The sequence below is a fragment of the Neopsephotus bourkii genome, unplaced genomic scaffold, assembly GCF_033783945.1.
Source record: "Neopsephotus bourkii isolate Nb327-2 ecotype Australia unplaced genomic scaffold, CSIRO-AGI_Nbou_v1 NB_1663, whole genome shotgun sequence".
NCBI lineage: Eukaryota > Metazoa > Chordata > Aves > Psittaciformes > Psittacidae > Neopsephotus > Neopsephotus bourkii.
Window position 1 is genome coordinate 6,734,146 of NW_026902137.1, and position 15,537 is coordinate 6,749,682.

At 50.2% G+C, this 15,537-nt stretch overlaps 2 protein-coding genes across 3 annotated transcripts; both read right to left on the reverse strand.

Moving 5' to 3' along the window:
- Positions 1–1,541: 1,541 nt before the first annotated feature.
- On the reverse strand, positions 1,542–5,207 carry SNAI1 (snail family transcriptional repressor 1). Its single transcript, XM_061375363.1, has 3 exons — positions 4,912–5,207; positions 3,929–4,432; positions 1,542–2,718 (listed from the first exon to the last, which is right to left on the reverse strand). The coding sequence occupies exons 1-3, from the start codon at positions 4,988–4,990 to the stop codon at positions 2,537–2,539; spliced, it is 765 nt and encodes a 254-aa protein (XP_061231347.1). The 5' UTR covers positions 4,991–5,207; the 3' UTR covers positions 1,542–2,536.
- Positions 5,208–9,229: 4,022 nt separating this feature from the next.
- Positions 9,230–15,479, reverse strand: RNF114 (ring finger protein 114). Of its 2 annotated transcripts, none has more exons than XM_061375425.1 (6): positions 15,217–15,479; positions 14,384–14,534; positions 13,167–13,273; positions 12,452–12,566; positions 11,416–11,523; positions 9,230–11,194 (listed from the first exon to the last, which is right to left on the reverse strand). In XM_061375425.1, the coding sequence occupies exons 1-6, from the start codon at positions 15,462–15,464 to the stop codon at positions 11,129–11,131; spliced, it is 795 nt and encodes a 264-aa protein (XP_061231409.1). In that variant the 5' UTR covers positions 15,465–15,479; the 3' UTR covers positions 9,230–11,128. The 2 variants fall into 2 exon arrangements, with proteins under 2 accessions (XP_061231409.1, XP_061231410.1); XM_061375426.1 differs by having other exon boundaries at positions 15,194–15,375.
- Positions 15,480–15,537: the final 58 nt, after the last annotated feature.

Sequence of the window (15,537 nt, forward strand, 5' to 3'; positions counted from 1 at the left end):
CCAGGCTCTGGACAAAGCCGGGAACACAACTGAGAGCAGGAAGGATTGCTGAGGAGGAGGTTTCTCACAACTCTCATCGCTTGCCTAACCAGTCAGTGTTAGCTGAAGCCCATTGAGAGGGAGCTGGCAGTGTTCCCTGGTGGGTGCCGGTGCAGGGATGAAGCGACAGCCTGAATGATGCAGGAAGGGCTTCCCATCTGAATCAGTGACAGCCATGGCATGTGTGTATGGGGGTAAGGCACAGCCCATGTGGTGCTGTTGGATGCATACTGCTGGCCCAAACAATAACCAAAGGCATGTCAGAGCCACAAACACCAACCTGGGCCGGTGGGGCAGCCTGGGCCACCTCCTCAACGGCAGAGCCCTGCTCCCTGCTTTCCAGCTCCTGCAGGTGGTCTGTTCTCAAAATTGGGCTTTTTTTAACTCTTTAGCTGCTTCTGCGGCTCCAGGATTTTATGGATGGAAAGCTGAAAGTAATTAGTGCCCCTCCCCCGCTTCCTGTTGGGAAAAGGAAGAAAAAAGCACACACAAGAGCAAACCCAAAACTTCCTGCCCTGCTTAATAATCGAGTAATGAGTCCAGCTCGGCTGGGAAAGGCAGTTTATGCAGGGCGAGCTCTTAATTAAAGAAGGGCCGAGCAGCGGCTCTGCACGCTTTTACAGCCACACACATCTTCCTGCTCCGTAACAGCCCCTGGGAATGGCGCAGGGAGCCGGGCGCCAGCGGGCTGGAGGGGAATGACTGCTGGGAGAGGGGGAGTGCGCTTTTATTCCCTGGTTATAAGCAATGTTCTGGAGATGGCACCGAGGGAATGCAGGGGGAGAAGAACAAATCCCAGCCGCTGGGGAGGCAGGTGGCAAAACCGGCGGTGCTGTCCCTGAAACACCCCAAATCTGGAGGGAGCTGGGAGGGTGCAAGGGAAGAGATCTGGGGCACTGGGATAGTTTGGTGATGGGAACCCTCGAAGCAGGTAGTTGGGATATCCAGGAGCACCTGCCCCTCCGTCTGCTCCCACCTGCACTTGCTGAAGGTGCTGTGGTGACAACAGGATGTGTCACCTCAGGTGCCACACACCAACTCGCCCACAGAAGAGGCTCAGCTCCCTGCGGTGCTTTAACCATCCCCTGGGGAGGCTCGGGAGCCTGCTGAGAGCAGGGGCAGCCCCACCATGGACCTGATCCCCAGGGAGTGCCAAGGGACACAGCCAGGGATAGGTGCTGCGGTAGCCCCACAGGGAAGCCGGCACCTCCCCAAGCCTGCAGGAAGGGCCAGGGCAAGCCCATGCACTTTCCCACATGGGGCCAGGGAGACCCACTGCTCCCCCATGAGCCTGACCCCCCGGCCTGCATCACTGCACAGCTGCCCCTTCCCCAGTCCTCCGGCAGGAACTGACTCAGCCTGCCTTTTCCTTCCCAGAGGTGACTGCTCTGCATCCCCCCATGTATGTGAATGCCACTCATTCACCTGCAGCCAGAGGCTAGGAGCAGAGCACCCGTCACCCCAGCCCCCACATCACGGCCACCTCTTCACCCACAAAACCCTATTATAAATTAACCGTTTTATTGAATATCAATAAAATGTATATAATTATATAAAAAGTTTCATCAGTACAAAATTGTGGCACCAAAGAAAACAAAAAAAAATATATATAAATACCAGTGTACCTTTGAAATGTAAACATCCTCTTTGTAATGATTCCATGAAAACAATGTCCAAAGAAAGATGCATTCAGGAGGCACCTGTCAATACCCATAAATAGGGCTTTTGGCACACACCTGTCGATGGGCAGCCTTGGGACAGGCCACCATTGTATCGCTGACAAGTGCCTGCTATTAGTCACAGTTCTCTTGAAAAGCAGTTGTTAAGAGTCATATTAACAGGTGCTTGAGTGCATAGCTGCTCTGTAAACAGGGCTGGTGTTTGAAATGGCTACCCCGTGCCTTTTACGGACACTGTTAATCTCGCAGGCATTGCAAATTGTCATTGTGCTGGGGAGAAGCAGCTGCTTCACAACTACCGGGATACTATATTATTGCATAGTTACACCTTCTACAGGCGGCGAATATACACTGGGGGCTGGGGGACACGGCACATCCTGTCCTTCGTTAGAAAAATATTGGTTCTTAAAAGTTACCGAGTGGTTACAGTAAAAAAACATACAAAAAGCAGCCCTCCCCCCACCCCCCCCCCAAGCTACATGGTCACAGTGCTGGGGCCAGGGTGCAGGACCAGCCCTGCAAGGTGCCCGGTGAGCAGGGGCACCTGATGGGGGCTGCAGCAGCGGTGGATCGGGCTCAGGGCTGCACCCCTCGAGCTTCAACTCTTTGGCACCCACACTTATCTCCGGAGTCCAATCCTGCACCCTCGGACGCCAGGATGGGAGGAGGATCAGGCCTTCGCATTGCACAGGAGGCACCGAGTGAGGAGTGTGAGGGTCTCGGTGTGCGCTGCGATGGCGATGGAGGAAACTAACTCCTACAGAAACTAGGTATAATATAGGGATTTGTGTGGAGAGAGGCCTGGGGAAGCAGCGTCCTCAGCGAGAGCCCGAGCAGCCCGTCTCCTCGTGCTTGTGGAGCAGAGACATACGGGAGAAAGTCCGGGAGCAGGTTTTGCACTGGTACTTCTTTACATCTGAATGGGTCTGCAGGTGGGCTCGGAGATTAGAGCGGTCAGCAAAGGCCCGGTTGCAGTGTGTACAGGAAAAGGGCTTTTCACCTATGGGACAAAGAGAAATACTCCCAATTAACCAGTGCATCAACACAAGGGGAATATCAAAGAAGGAGCCATTCATCAGCCAAAGTTTGTGAAGAGCACATTGAAAAAGGAGTACTGGCTGTTATTGTTCTGAGGAAAAGCCTGGTGAGGTATGTACAGCATTCATTTTGGGGAGGACTCGGGAATTTCCTACTCCCCCCAGAAAACTCTCCTATGAACCATGGAAAACTAACGCTGGAAACATCTGCAAGCAGCAAGGCAGTTGCACATACGAACGAAAACGCGATATTTGTCTCCTGCCTGGAGCCAAGCGAGCCGTTCGCAGAGAGGCAGGAAAGCCAAGCGCTATGTGTTAATTATATCATAGCAGGCAGCGGCTGCGAGGCGCCAGCGCCAGGGTGAGTATAGCTATTTCCTCCGCTGAACCCCCGCTCCCCCTTCTCCTGCCCGGCTCGCATTGAAAAGCCCGGCCAGGGCGAATTCCTCCCAGAAAGACTCTTTTGGAGGAAACAAATGCGTATGCTCAATTTGGAAAGCACAATTAAGTCTTCCCGGCTTCCTTCAGCCATCATCTTTAGTACGTTAAGAGGGTGTGAAATCAGTGCCAAGTCACAATTACACTATCCCGCAGCCCCACAAAGGATGCTCAGGAGATGCATTGTACGGGCAGTGGGGTGGGCTGCAGCTGCAGCACCCGGACCCCCACCAACTGGTGCTGGGGGTGCCGGCGTCGCACCCCCAGCACCTGCCCGCAGGGCTCATGAGATGCTGCGGTGCATTTCGGTGTGCTCCAAGCTGAGCGGGGCCGCAGGTTGGAGGCCAGTGTTGGGCAGCCAGGCCTGGAAGCCCTTGGTGAAGGCAGGGAAGATGGCTTTGGGCATGGTGATGAACAGGGAATGCTGCAGCAGTGCCTCAGTCTATAACACAGAGCAAAAGCATGCACTGTTGCACCGTGGCTCATGTGCTGGCTCATGGATAGGCACAGCACTAACAGTGGTGGCACAGATTTACAAGCTGAGCCTTGACCCTGCGCTCTGTTCCAGACAAGAGGATATTTAAAGGACATTTTAGAGAGATGTGCCAAGGGGGTTTGGGAAGCCCTTATCTTCCCAGATAACACCTGGGCCACCGATTTGCTGGGGGCTGTGGAGCTGGGAAGCGGGAGGTGATAAGGGAGGGAGGGAGGGAGAGGGGCAAGAGCCAGCATTACCGGTGTGTGTCCGGATGTGGCCCTGCAGGAGCCAGGGCCGGGAGAAGGCCTTGCCGCACATCTTGCAGACGCAGGGCAGCGTGTGGCTCCGGATGTGCATCTTGAGAGCCCCCAGGCTCACGTACTCCTTCTCGCAGTACTTGCAGCTGAAAGATTTCCTGGCCTGGGCGTCGCAGTGCAATTGCTTGTGCTTGGAGAGCCCAGCGAAGGTGGAGTAAGCCTTGGCACACTGGGCGCAGCGGAAGCGCTCGGCGGCAGCGGGGGCTGAGGCTGGGCTGGGGGGCCCCGAGCTCTTGCCTTCATCCTCCTCGCTGGAGAGCGCCGTCAGGTCCAGGGCAGGGGCCGTGCCGCCCGCTCCCTCGCTGCCCGGGCCGCCAGGGAAGAGGCTGGAGAGCAGCCCCGCGTCCCACACCAGCGGCGGGTAGTAGGCACCGGGACCGAGCACTTCTGGCGGAGGGATGACGGGCAGCGGGCATGTCTCGTACAGCAGAGGGGCGGCCAGCACTGCGGGAGGCGGCAGCACTCAGTGGGAACAAGGGCAAACGCGGGCCAAACCCACCCCCAGAGCAATTAGACCTGACCCCAGGCCAGCCCGTGGGATCCCCGCTTCTCACTCCGGAGCCAGAGGGACTTCAGCCCACCCGACGGGTCCCGGAGCCCAAGCCCACCCCGGAGCAAAGGAGACCCAACGGGTCTCGGCGCCCCAACCCGCCCTGCAGAGAGGAACAGCGCGAAAGGAGCCCCGTTCCCCTGCACACCTCCAACACGAGGAGCTCCCCACGCCCACCCCAGGATACGAGGCGGCTGCTCCACATCGCGGGGGATCCCGCACCCCATCCCAGCCGAACTGCACGGAACTGGAAACAACACCCCCTTGCCCGTGCGAAAGTCCCACATGGAGGGAGCCCCACCCGCCCGCTCCCGCATAGGAGGCACCGGGGACCCCGCGGAGCGCCCCGTCCCGCCGCACCCCGTGCACGCACCGGCCTGGCTCTCCAGCTCGCTGTAGTTGGGCTTCTTGCTGGCCGAGAAGTGCTTCTTCACCAGGAAAGAGCGCGGCATCTTGAACCACAGTACCGCCGCGCCCGCCGCGCCCGTTCATATGGACCTGGGGCCGGGGGGCGGCGCGGGCGGGGCGGGGTCGTTCCGCACCGGACCCAATGGAGCGGGAGAGGCGGAGCCTCCCCTGGCCCCCGGAACCAATGGGACGGCGTGGGGGGGGAGCCCGGCAGGTGTCGGCCCCGCGGGGATTGCCCACGGGGCTGCGCGCCGGGCTCCGGTGTAGAGAGCATCGCTCCTGGCGCCGATGATGATGAACATGAACGAGCCATTTCTGGCTCGTTCCCGGAGTGTTTCCCATGGAGGGAAGCAGGGCAAGGAGCCGTGCGACTGTGCCATGGCCTGTGTGCCCGAGCTCGGGAGACCCGCAGCAGCGGGTCTGGAGGAAGGCGCTGTGCCGGGAGGGTGGTCCCCGGCCCCCACGCGTGGCTGTCCTTGCGGTGCAGATTAGGGCGAGCCTCTGCCGTGTCCCGCTGCTCTGGAGCAGAGCTGGGCACAGCATGGCCGCGGGTTGATAATCCTCTGAGAAGAGCAGAGACTCCCAGAGCAAGGGGCTTGGTCCAGCCCAGCCCTTTGCTGGCTCCCTCCCCCAGGCAGGGTCAGGAGCACCTGCCCGGACTTGCTTCTCCCTTTTGCAGGGCAGATTTCAGGGGCACAGCCTCCCTTAGCAAGCTGTCCCCTGGTTTTCTTCCCTCCTTTCTTCCGCACAGGCATAGCAAAAAAAAACCAGTCCCAAACAGGCACATGCTCCCTTTGGCTCTCAGCTCTCCAGGGCACACATGCCCATGAGAAAGTGCCCAGGCCTTGCAGTGGCATTAGGACAGTGCTGAGCAGAGCCGGTGTGACTCCCCTGGCCTGGCAGTTGGAACTCCCAGCCCCAGCTTCCAGCTCACCCCATCCCTCCTGCTCACGTGGGGATTTCCCCACTGGAAGGGCTCAGGGCATGGGTCCAGCCACCTGCTGCAGGAGCCGGGCTCAGCTCCGGGCCAAGACAGCTGCTGGCGGCGGGAGGAGGAACCGGACCTGCTGGGAATGCCTCTTCACTCCCAGTCAGTGCCCGGCCCTATCACTTGGGAAAGGGCCCATGGTGGCAGGTTACTCGTGATCTGCCATTGGACACCGCCCCGCCGGCCCTCACTGACCACACGTTACTGTTTAGCCACAACCCACATGAAATGCAGAAGTGAGGAGCAAAGCTTTCCACTGGTACGGCTGCAGAGCAGGGGGCTGAGCTCAGTCTGTCCTTCCCGAGGCCAGGAGCAGCTCGTGAAGCATGTCCCGCCAGCCACACACAGTCCTGGAGGGATGAGATGAGCCTGTGAACTATTCCCCTCCAGCCATGTGCTCTGGAGCTAGATCCGTCCCTCCTTTGCTGCAGGACTGCTTGTGGCTTTCAGCAGGTGTTTATCTGCCCACCTCATCCCTGGATAAGCCTGAACTTATGTGCCCCCAAAGGCTTTTGGGGGATGTAAATCACAGACGCCAAGACCCCACTTCCCACAGGGGTCCAGAGATGCAGAGCCCCATGGTGTGGGGAGGAGCACCTCATGGTGAGGAGGGCATCAGCCTGGGTGTCGCTGCAGGTGCCCCCCTGCTCCTCCACCTGCCACGGATGTGGTTACCCTGGGGACACTCATACAAGGAACCCAACTGGGTGGTTTTCTTTCAAGAAGCAAAGCCTGCTCCTCTGTTCTGTCTGCAGCGTTAATAATCAGACCTGTTCCAACCACCGCACGTGGAAAAAACCTGCTGTGTGCTAGAGGAAAAACCGAGATCTGGGGAGAAAGTGACCTGCCCGTGCCTATGAGCCAGAACACCGCAGGACGGAGAGCGAGAGACCAGAGAGGAGGGGAAGCTCTGCAATGATTCACAGCCTGGAAATGGCAGTGGTTTCTCAGCACCGGAGCAGTGGAGCCCCAGAGTGGCCAGAGCAGCCCTGCCACCAGCCGCGGCTACTGACCCACATGGGCTGGCCCAAGGAGCTCACAGGCACACACTCTATAACCACCTCCAGAGCGGCAAGCCTGCTGCAAAGTCTTCTTTTTACCTTTGTTGGACCAGCGGCTCCACGAAGCATCGCGAAGACCCTGCTGCAGAGCAAAGCTCCCTCCGCCAAGGGAGGCTGTGGCGGGGCGAAGGGAAGCTCCGGCCGTGCAAGAGCGGGGATGAGGCGTGAACATTCCCTGCAAGAGCGGAGGAGCTCCGTGAACCCCAGTGGAGGAGGACGGAGAGGAGCGCAGGGCTGGGACGTTCTCTCGGAGATGCAAGACCTCCCTCTGCCGTCGGTGCGCGCTGCTGGCCGCCGCTCCGGCTGCGGAGTACACCAGGGTGAGCTTATTCCTTATTGCCCCTGCGCTCGGGTTGTGGAAGGGAACCTCGCTGCATGGGGCTGCTAAAACGGCTCACAGAAGCTTCACTGTTTTATGTCTTAAAACCCAGTGCCTGAGTACGAGGTAAAGGCATAACAAACGTGAGAAGAACTAAAAGTGAGACCCAGGAAGCCTCTAGTGACCACACTTGTAAGTGCTGGGTATTTCCTGGAGCTTTGGGGAAAGAGTGGGGAAGGAAAAGGAAGTTCTCATCGTGGTTTCAGCAGTCCTTGTTTGTATCACGTCGAGAATAATGTAGTTTACCCCCCAAAAAATGAGTTGCTTTTGAAGAATGAAGCACAATCAACACAACTGTGACAGGAGGCAAAAACCCACCCCCAAACCAGGCCCAAACCTTGTCGTTGTTAGTATACTTAAACCAAAGAAAAGCTTTAAAACTGCAAGCACACCCCTCATTTGCTTTTATAGTGACTTACCATAGCCTCTGTACTACAGGAGAGGTTAACCCTTCCTATGCTGATCTTACCAGTGACTATCAAAAAGTCTGGAAGCAAGTTTGGTCAGCCTTTGTCGATCAGATGACGGATTCAGAGTACACCACAAATGCTTTCTTATAGATGGGATGCTTTACAAGACCTTATTACCCAGTGCAAGGAGACCAGGGGGATGTATTGCTGTAGTTTCAGATGAAGCAATTGTTAGGTAATTAGTGCTGACAACAAGTTATCAGACAGATTCATTTAGAAAAGCAAGCTCGACTGCCAGCTTGTCTCCTCCCATTCTGCCCCCTCCCTCTTCCCTAACTGACCTCCTAAGGCTGACTCCTTGTGCCAGACACTGGGAATTTCACAGGTCCAAGTGGCCAGATTGCATTAACACCAACAATGGGCACTTAGGGGCTACAAGATCAGGTGCTGACGAGGTGAGAGCAACCCTGGCAGAGTACTTCACCCTCCTGCAGCAACTCTCCACTGGATTTAGAAGCCCAGATTCACTTGCTCGCTATCTAATAAGGCTTGTTTTCATCACGAGTTTCTGCACACAGATGAGATGAATCGAGGCTATACACACATGCACCTCAACAGAACGCCTCTTTAAATCAAACAGCAAATACCAGTAAGACATACCATGTGTGTGAACATGTTTGCATTGACGTATTTAGCAACAGAGACACAACGCTTTTCAGCAGCAGTAGGAGTCTATGGCTAGGTTTATCTCAGATGCTCATCACAGTGCAAAAGGCAGTGCCATGAATTCCTCTGATGCCAAGCGAGCAAGTGCCAAGACATGGCTTCTTACTCACACACTAATGTCATCAGAGTTAAAGAAGAACCAGCATGCATTTTCCAGTCAACACTTTTGGTCTGTATCTTCTGTTAAATAATTCCTATGTAAATTGCTGCAAATCAAACCCAAGTTGTACAGTGAGGGAATGACTCTGCACAGTCAGGGTACAGTCACCAGCAGTTTCTGACCAGCCATTGCTACAAGCCAGGCATCACCTCCTCATTGGGAGCTACCAGAATGGGGAACAACACAAGGATATCACCACCACAAACCTGACATCCAGGGGCGTTAAAGTGATGGGAGCTGTAAAGATTTCAACAGAAAAGCCTTGCTGGACAGTCACACTTCCATGATTTAATAAGAAACCCTAGGGGGTGTTGTTTGCATGGCTTCCCATAGCAAGTGTTCCCATACAAGGGTGCACCTGCAGTATCCTGGCCAGCTCCAACAGAATTTGATCCAAACTGTTTTTCTAAAATACTTAATGGAAGCCAAAAGCTGAAGTGTCTGCACGTATCAGTGTCTTCCCTGCAGCATTCCACAGCTGGCAAGAAGTGTTTGTAGGGAGATACTGAAATGAAATGTATGGACCACAACGAAGAAAGGACTGGAGTTAAGATGAAGGTAGGATTTTATAAATTAAATGGCCTTTATTTGTAATTCATCTTCAAAAGTCAAAACCACAACAAAGTAATTGCTTGGAAGCTTCTAACTGCTCCTTACACATTTTATCAGAATTGCATGGAAGTGCACTTAGAATAGTAGCAGAAATCTGGATTCTGGCCAGTGCATACCACCAAACTGCGTTCTAGCCAGAACCCTGAAATCCCCATCCAGTCACTAATACACTGTAATCTCTTTACAGATCAAGCATTAAAAATAACCAACCCCAAACACAGTACCTTTTCCCACAGTACAGTGAGATTTCTCCTGCCCCTAAGACTGAGCTTCCAGTCAGCAGCAGATACCTACAGATGAGTCTTTAACAGGTTGGGAAAACATACTAAACCCAAGCTCAACTGAAGGATGTTAGAGGTCTGGCTGGACACAAGGTTTAATCAAGAGGTTTTAACCAGGGTGTATGTCATTGTTTTAAGGGTAAGGCTGTGCTGCAGTCTGCAGAGTGTGATTACCCTAAACTTACTGGTCAAATAAATAAACTAGTGCTCAATCCTGTGGTGGTGCAGGTCCACTGCTCCAATTAAACATGCTTAAATTAGACTAGACATCTCAACACTACCATGATTTACAAGTTCTGGCCAGGTGTCTTAGATCCTTAGATCTCATCACCTTGACTGTGCAGACTGTTAATGAAAACATTAAACTAAAAAGGAAAGTCTATAGTAGAAGTGTAGACCTGAATACAGAATATCCATTTTCCATGTACTGGAACTGTCATCCTGCTTTCTGAGTTACATCTTACTTTCCTTTAAAAGTTTTACCTGCAAACTGTACACATTATATGGAAAACACTCCAAGTATAGCTTCAGCTACTTTAGCAACATTTAAATGAAGAACAGGAATTCAAAATACCTCTTAAAATCTGTAATGCAGAAAGGTAGTGCTATGCAAGTGTTATGAACTGATGGTAAGGTTTGCTACCAGCCTTGAGAGATGGAAAAACTAGGATCATATATGAAAACTTCAGTTTAAATAGAAAGCAGAGGTATTGAAGAAAAAAAAGCACCCTTCTTAATTCCCCTATCAGCATAAGGCTTAAAGTCACTAGAAAATCTGTTTCAAAACCTCCAATTTAATCACAAAGCCTGCAAATATGATTAAGATTTGCTAAGACAGTTTAAAAATGATGCATTTTACCTTAGACCAGCATTAAAGTTTATCTTCCAGGCTAGAAATTATGGTCAAAACATGGAAGAAAGTAATAATCATATACAGAACAAAAAGTTGCTTAAGAGGTGCAAAGATTTGCTAAGAAAGTCTGTAATTTGAAGACTCCTACTAAAGATGTATTTTCCATATAGTTGAGAGGCTGTGTCTGAGAATTTAAACACTGGGAAACGTTATGAAATCACAGGTATCATAGGTCAGTTTAAATGAGAGTTGGTCTGACAATTACAGTTAGCACCTAGAGGTCTCACTAAGGGAAAACAGAGCTACAACTACTCCTCTCCTACTAGCATTTAAGATATGTAAATGAGACTGGGAAGAGATATTTATTAACTAGGTCAGGCCATTCCATTTGGAATGTTTTTGTTTTTAGACTATCAAATGAACACAACTGCAAAAGAAACCAAGAAATTATTAAAAGACAACAGATTTGTCTCCTCCATGTTGCAACGAAGCTTTGTGTGAAGCAAGTAAGAAAATTAGGTTAACAGGGTTGAATGGTACAGACCATTTTTATAGACATAATCAACTTGGATTTGAAACTGGGATAGGGATTGAAGTCTTCCGTATTTATGGATGCCTGAGTTAATCTCGGAATGTACAGGGAGAAGTGCAAGGATGCTGGGCATTTCCCCCTCATGGAAGCTTGAGTTTTACAGTTAATCTTCTGGTTGGTTCATTTATCCCGCAAAGAACGCATCAAAACCTGTGCCATCATATCATCTTCATCAGCATCATAATCCTGTGAACAAAGGGGACAGAAATTCCTTTACTACAACAGCCATGCTGGTTAATACAATACCAAATAAAACCAGAAAAAACCCGTCTTTTCCTTTGACTTGCCAATAATCCAATTTCTCTCATGACACCATCTGCAAGATGAGATTTCACAGTAACGGCTACATAAAAAAGCTGGGGTTTAGGAGCCATGAGGCCTTATTCCAAGGATGAGGAAACACATACCACAAAAGTATCATACGAAAAGCGATGGCGTCTCTGAAGGTGCTCCATGAAGTTAGCACTCCTGTAATTTGGATCTCCCCATGGCATTGAGGCACAAATTGGGCAAACCTTCAAGAAAACCCCAAAAAAGCCAATTAAGACCCAATGGTTAAGTGCTTTAACATTTACAGTAGGAAGGGCAGGACAGACACAGAATGGAACACTGAAGTTCAAGGTTTATGATAATTGCTATTCTATATGCACAGGGATGTCAAAGAGTTTACTGGGATACTTCATATAAAAGACTCAGATTATCCCAGGTAATTTTAACTCATGGCTTAGATGTCTGCAATGGAATGGCTTACTCTTCCCTGTACAGTCTGAAAACCAGCATTCAGTTGTTTCAATTGTTGGCTTTTGAAGATTTTAGCCTTTATTTCTCAGTAACAGAAGAGGTTCCTTGACCTCCTTTGCAAAGATCACTTCTCTCCAGGAGAAAAAAGGAACTTTTTTCCTAAATAATTTGGAATTAAAAAAAAACTTTCCAGAAATATGCAAGTTCCAAAATCAGTTCCATGTTTTGCAATTCCTCTTATATGAGAGGGAGTATTAGCAGATAAAGATTAGTAGAATGATATACTATTTTTTTGCAAGCATTTTTCCCTATAGTTTATATTGCTGAATATAATTTATATTTTATATAGTTTATATAGCTTATATTGCTGAACACACCAGAGGGAAAAATTAAATGATTGCCTTTTTCTTGAAATTGTATTTTATTAATTTATGTTTGCTACTGTGCTTAATTAACTTCAAATGTCTGCCATTTTTTACAGATGAAAGGAGGATGTCACCTAGCTGCAATAGGAATAAAAGTTAGTCACCTCCAGAGAATGTCCTGAAACCCAGCATTAAAGTTAAATGTATGAACAGCATACCTGCATTTGACATTAACAGGAATAAACGTGTACTTAACTTCAAGAGTCTCTAATTCATTGTTTCAAAGGGATTTAAGACTAGACTTCATTGCAATTCTTGCACAAAGACTTTTCATTACCACTTGTTTTGCATCCATGCTGTGCAATGTTTTGCAGTGTTCAACTAGTCCTTCTTGATCAAAGTTTTTCTCGCTGCAATATGGGCAAGGAAAGGTAAAGCGATTGGGGAAGTTCCTGGTTGGGAAGAGAGAAAAAGGTTATTTATCACTGTAAGGAAGTTAAAAATAAAAACTTTAGGATTTAATACTCAAATGCTACCTTACCAGCTCTTACAAATACAAATTATTTAAAGCAATAGTTTTATTCTATACAAAAAAATCCAAGTTAGTTTTAACAGTTTATAAATTCCTAACAGTTTTAGGAACTCCTAATACCATCTACATTGACACAGAATGAGTTTTCTACAAATGTTGCCATTTATCACCTATTTTTCTTAATGCACAGGGTACCCCAATATGCCACAACCCAGATGTGCGCCCTTACAGTTCATTCCAACTTCCCTTCACTGTAAGTTACTATAATCAACAGACAGAAAGATAAAGGTTTTATTTAAAAAATAGCTACTTTTACTGAGTACCCCTGATCTTGAAGATGTGAACAGAGCACAGCAGAAAGCAGAACAGCTTGCCTGTGCAGTCAGTTGCAGATTGAGGCTTAGCTTTTCACTATGTGTAATGATTAAAATTATGAATGCCCAAACTGAGCAGAGAGGTGAGGTCTGCTTTTACTTCTTTGACAAAAAACTACAAGTATTTCTGAAGAAGAGCTACTTACCTGGTGTTGTGAAGTGGTTCTTTTGTTACGGCTTTCACACCTTCCATGATGTAATTCTGGTACTTTGAACAAGAAGCTGCATGGCTGCGCATCTTTGACAGATACATCTGTGCAGGCAACAGTTGCAGAGCAAGGTTAATTGCAGCTACTTGCAGTTACTCCTACACTTTGAAATGGCAACATGCAAAACAAAGCAGCTTTCTGCAGGCAGTGTTGAAGCAGGAAAACACTTCAGCTGGCCAGGCGGCAAACTCTGAGATTATAGATTAGTTAATCTGTAACCCTGCTGCCTGTAATATTTGGCAAAAACAGTGCTGTTCAGGACAGCCCAGTTTTCTTAACCTTTAATATAGTGTTGTCTTGTCTGGGTTTAAACCACAACAAGTGTTTATATGCATAAAATTGTTTCATCTAAAGCCAGTTTACCTCATCTATGACAATGTATAGAAAATGATTTGGCTTTTAAGTACAGATTTTGGTGTAGATTGATCGCTAATTGTTAGATGCCATTAACAAATATTAAGGCACTACAGTTTTCTATCAGCTGGGATGAAGACACTACCCAGAAACAAAGAGTGAAATTAACTGAACTGCTACCCTCACCTTAGTGTGTCTAATTATCTTCTTGTTGTTTTGCCATCTGCTAAGGTATTTTCTTACATGCTCAATTAACACTAGGAAGCCCAAGTTTACAAAGAGAAAGGAACTATCAGGAAGAATGCTATAAAGAGATTCAACATGCAGGATGCTAACAAATAATAAACGTATGGAATGGAATAACCATATAAGACAACTTTAACTTATAGCTATTTAAAACAAAGTAAATAAATTTATGTTTAAGAGCCGAAGAGTTTAAGTTTATGATATATTATTTATGTTTATGATTTATTATAAGTTTAAAAGCCAATACATAACCCCACATCCACTGTTTAATTACAATGTCCATTCCACAGAGACAATGCTCACAGAAGCAACTGCTGAAGCACTATTTTATTCTTATTTTAAAGTCACTACCTTTGATTTGGAATTCACTTCCTGAAGAGATCAACAATACTGCCTATACCTTTATATATTATCTTAAATATCTTTAGCACTTATCAAAGCAAGCATTTTAACCTGATTCTGCAGAAAGCTGAAGATCAAGCACTTTATCTCCCTCTAAGCAGTATGGCTGAGCAGGCACACATCATGCACTTTATTTCCAAACACTTCCATACTTTTTTATTGCAGCCATTGCAAGTGGTTTCTGTTGTTTCAATTTGCTTTTCCAAGTCCAGAGCTCTGCTCCCAGGCGACAGGGTACTGCGGCACACACCACACACTGGCTTTTTCGGCTTAAGACATTCCTGCAGGCACGGACTGCAAAAGCTGAAATGGGAGAAGAGCAGATGGTGAGAACAGCCCTCCTGGTCACCCAGCATAAGCATTCAGAGCCCTTTCATGCCTTCTGCACTAAGTGATACAGGAATATCAAGAACCTATGTCTAATAAACCAGCAGCCTGGTGACACTGTGTGGCCAGGGAGGAGCATGATTCTAGTTCATAATACTCAGTGTTGTCACTTTTAGACAGTGCTCTCTCTGCTCCCTCCTCTGTTTCAAAGAAAAGGGAACTGAAAGTAAAAGACTATCTACCTATTTCGTTGCTTTCATGGAAGCTGCAGGACACCCATAAGACGCTGCTGCAAAGCAACGCTGCCAGCAGAGCCCCGTTCTCCTCAGCCAGCACCGCTTCACCCCATTGCCCCCGATGGGATCCCGCCTCCCGGACGGGTTCCCCGTCATCGACGGGTTCCAGATCATCGACCGGCACCCCCTCCCACGGGCTCCTGATCATAGAAGGGTTACCCCCCCCGGGGTCCAGATCATCGACGGATACACATCCCCCCCTCCGACGCGTTCTGGACCATCGACGGCTACCCGCCCCCCGACGGTTTCCACCCTCGACGGGTCACCGCTGCCCTCCCGCCGAGAGGGCCCCACACCGCCGCCTCAGCGCCCTCCCCTCCCCGCCGGTCATCCGCTCACACGTGTCCGCAGGGCACCCGCACCGGGCTCTCGTACACCTCCAGGCACACGGGGCAGGTGAAGCGCGACAGCGGGTCCTGCCGCTCCGGGGAGCGCGACGAGGACGCACCGGCAGCGGCCACCGCCATCTTCCCGCCGCCGCGCCCGGCACCCGGGGAGCGGCCGTGCGCAGGCGCGGCTCCGCCCCTGCAGCGGGGCTCCGCCCACCTGGGGGCGTGGCCGCACGTCGCCCTGCGGCGGTAGCTATCTCGCGGCAGGGGGCGGTGCCCATCGTCCACTTCCGGGGCGCCGCTGCGAGCCGCCGCCTCCGGCCGGCAGCTCCGAAGCCGGCGCCGGGAGGCCGA

Excerpts from the sequence above, each read along its gene's own strand:
- SNAI1 (XM_061375363.1), bottom strand. The coding sequence starts at position 4,990 with ATGCCGCGCTCTTTCCTGGTGAAGAAGCACTTCTCGGCCAGCAAGAAG. Across the intron at positions 4,433-4,911 it reads CGAGCTGGAGAGCCAGGCCG|TGCTGGCCGCCCCTCTGCTG; the intron begins GTGCGTGCACGG and ends CGCCTCCCGCAG. Across the intron at positions 2,719-3,928 it reads CCACATCCGGACACACACCG|GTGAAAAGCCCTTTTCCTGT; the intron begins GTAATGCTGGCT and ends TTTGTCCCATAG.
- RNF114 (XM_061375425.1), bottom strand. The coding sequence starts at position 15,464 with ATGGGCACCGCCCCCTGCCGCGAGATAGCTACCGCCGCAGGGCGACGT. Across the intron at positions 11,524-12,451 it reads GCATGGATGCAAAACAAGTG|GTTTGCCCAATTTGTGCCTC; the intron begins GTAATGAAAAGT and ends GTTTTCTTGAAG. Across the intron at positions 11,195-11,415 it reads TTTCGTATGATACTTTTGTG|GATTATGATGCTGATGAAGA; the intron begins GTATGTGTTTCC and ends CTTTGTTCACAG.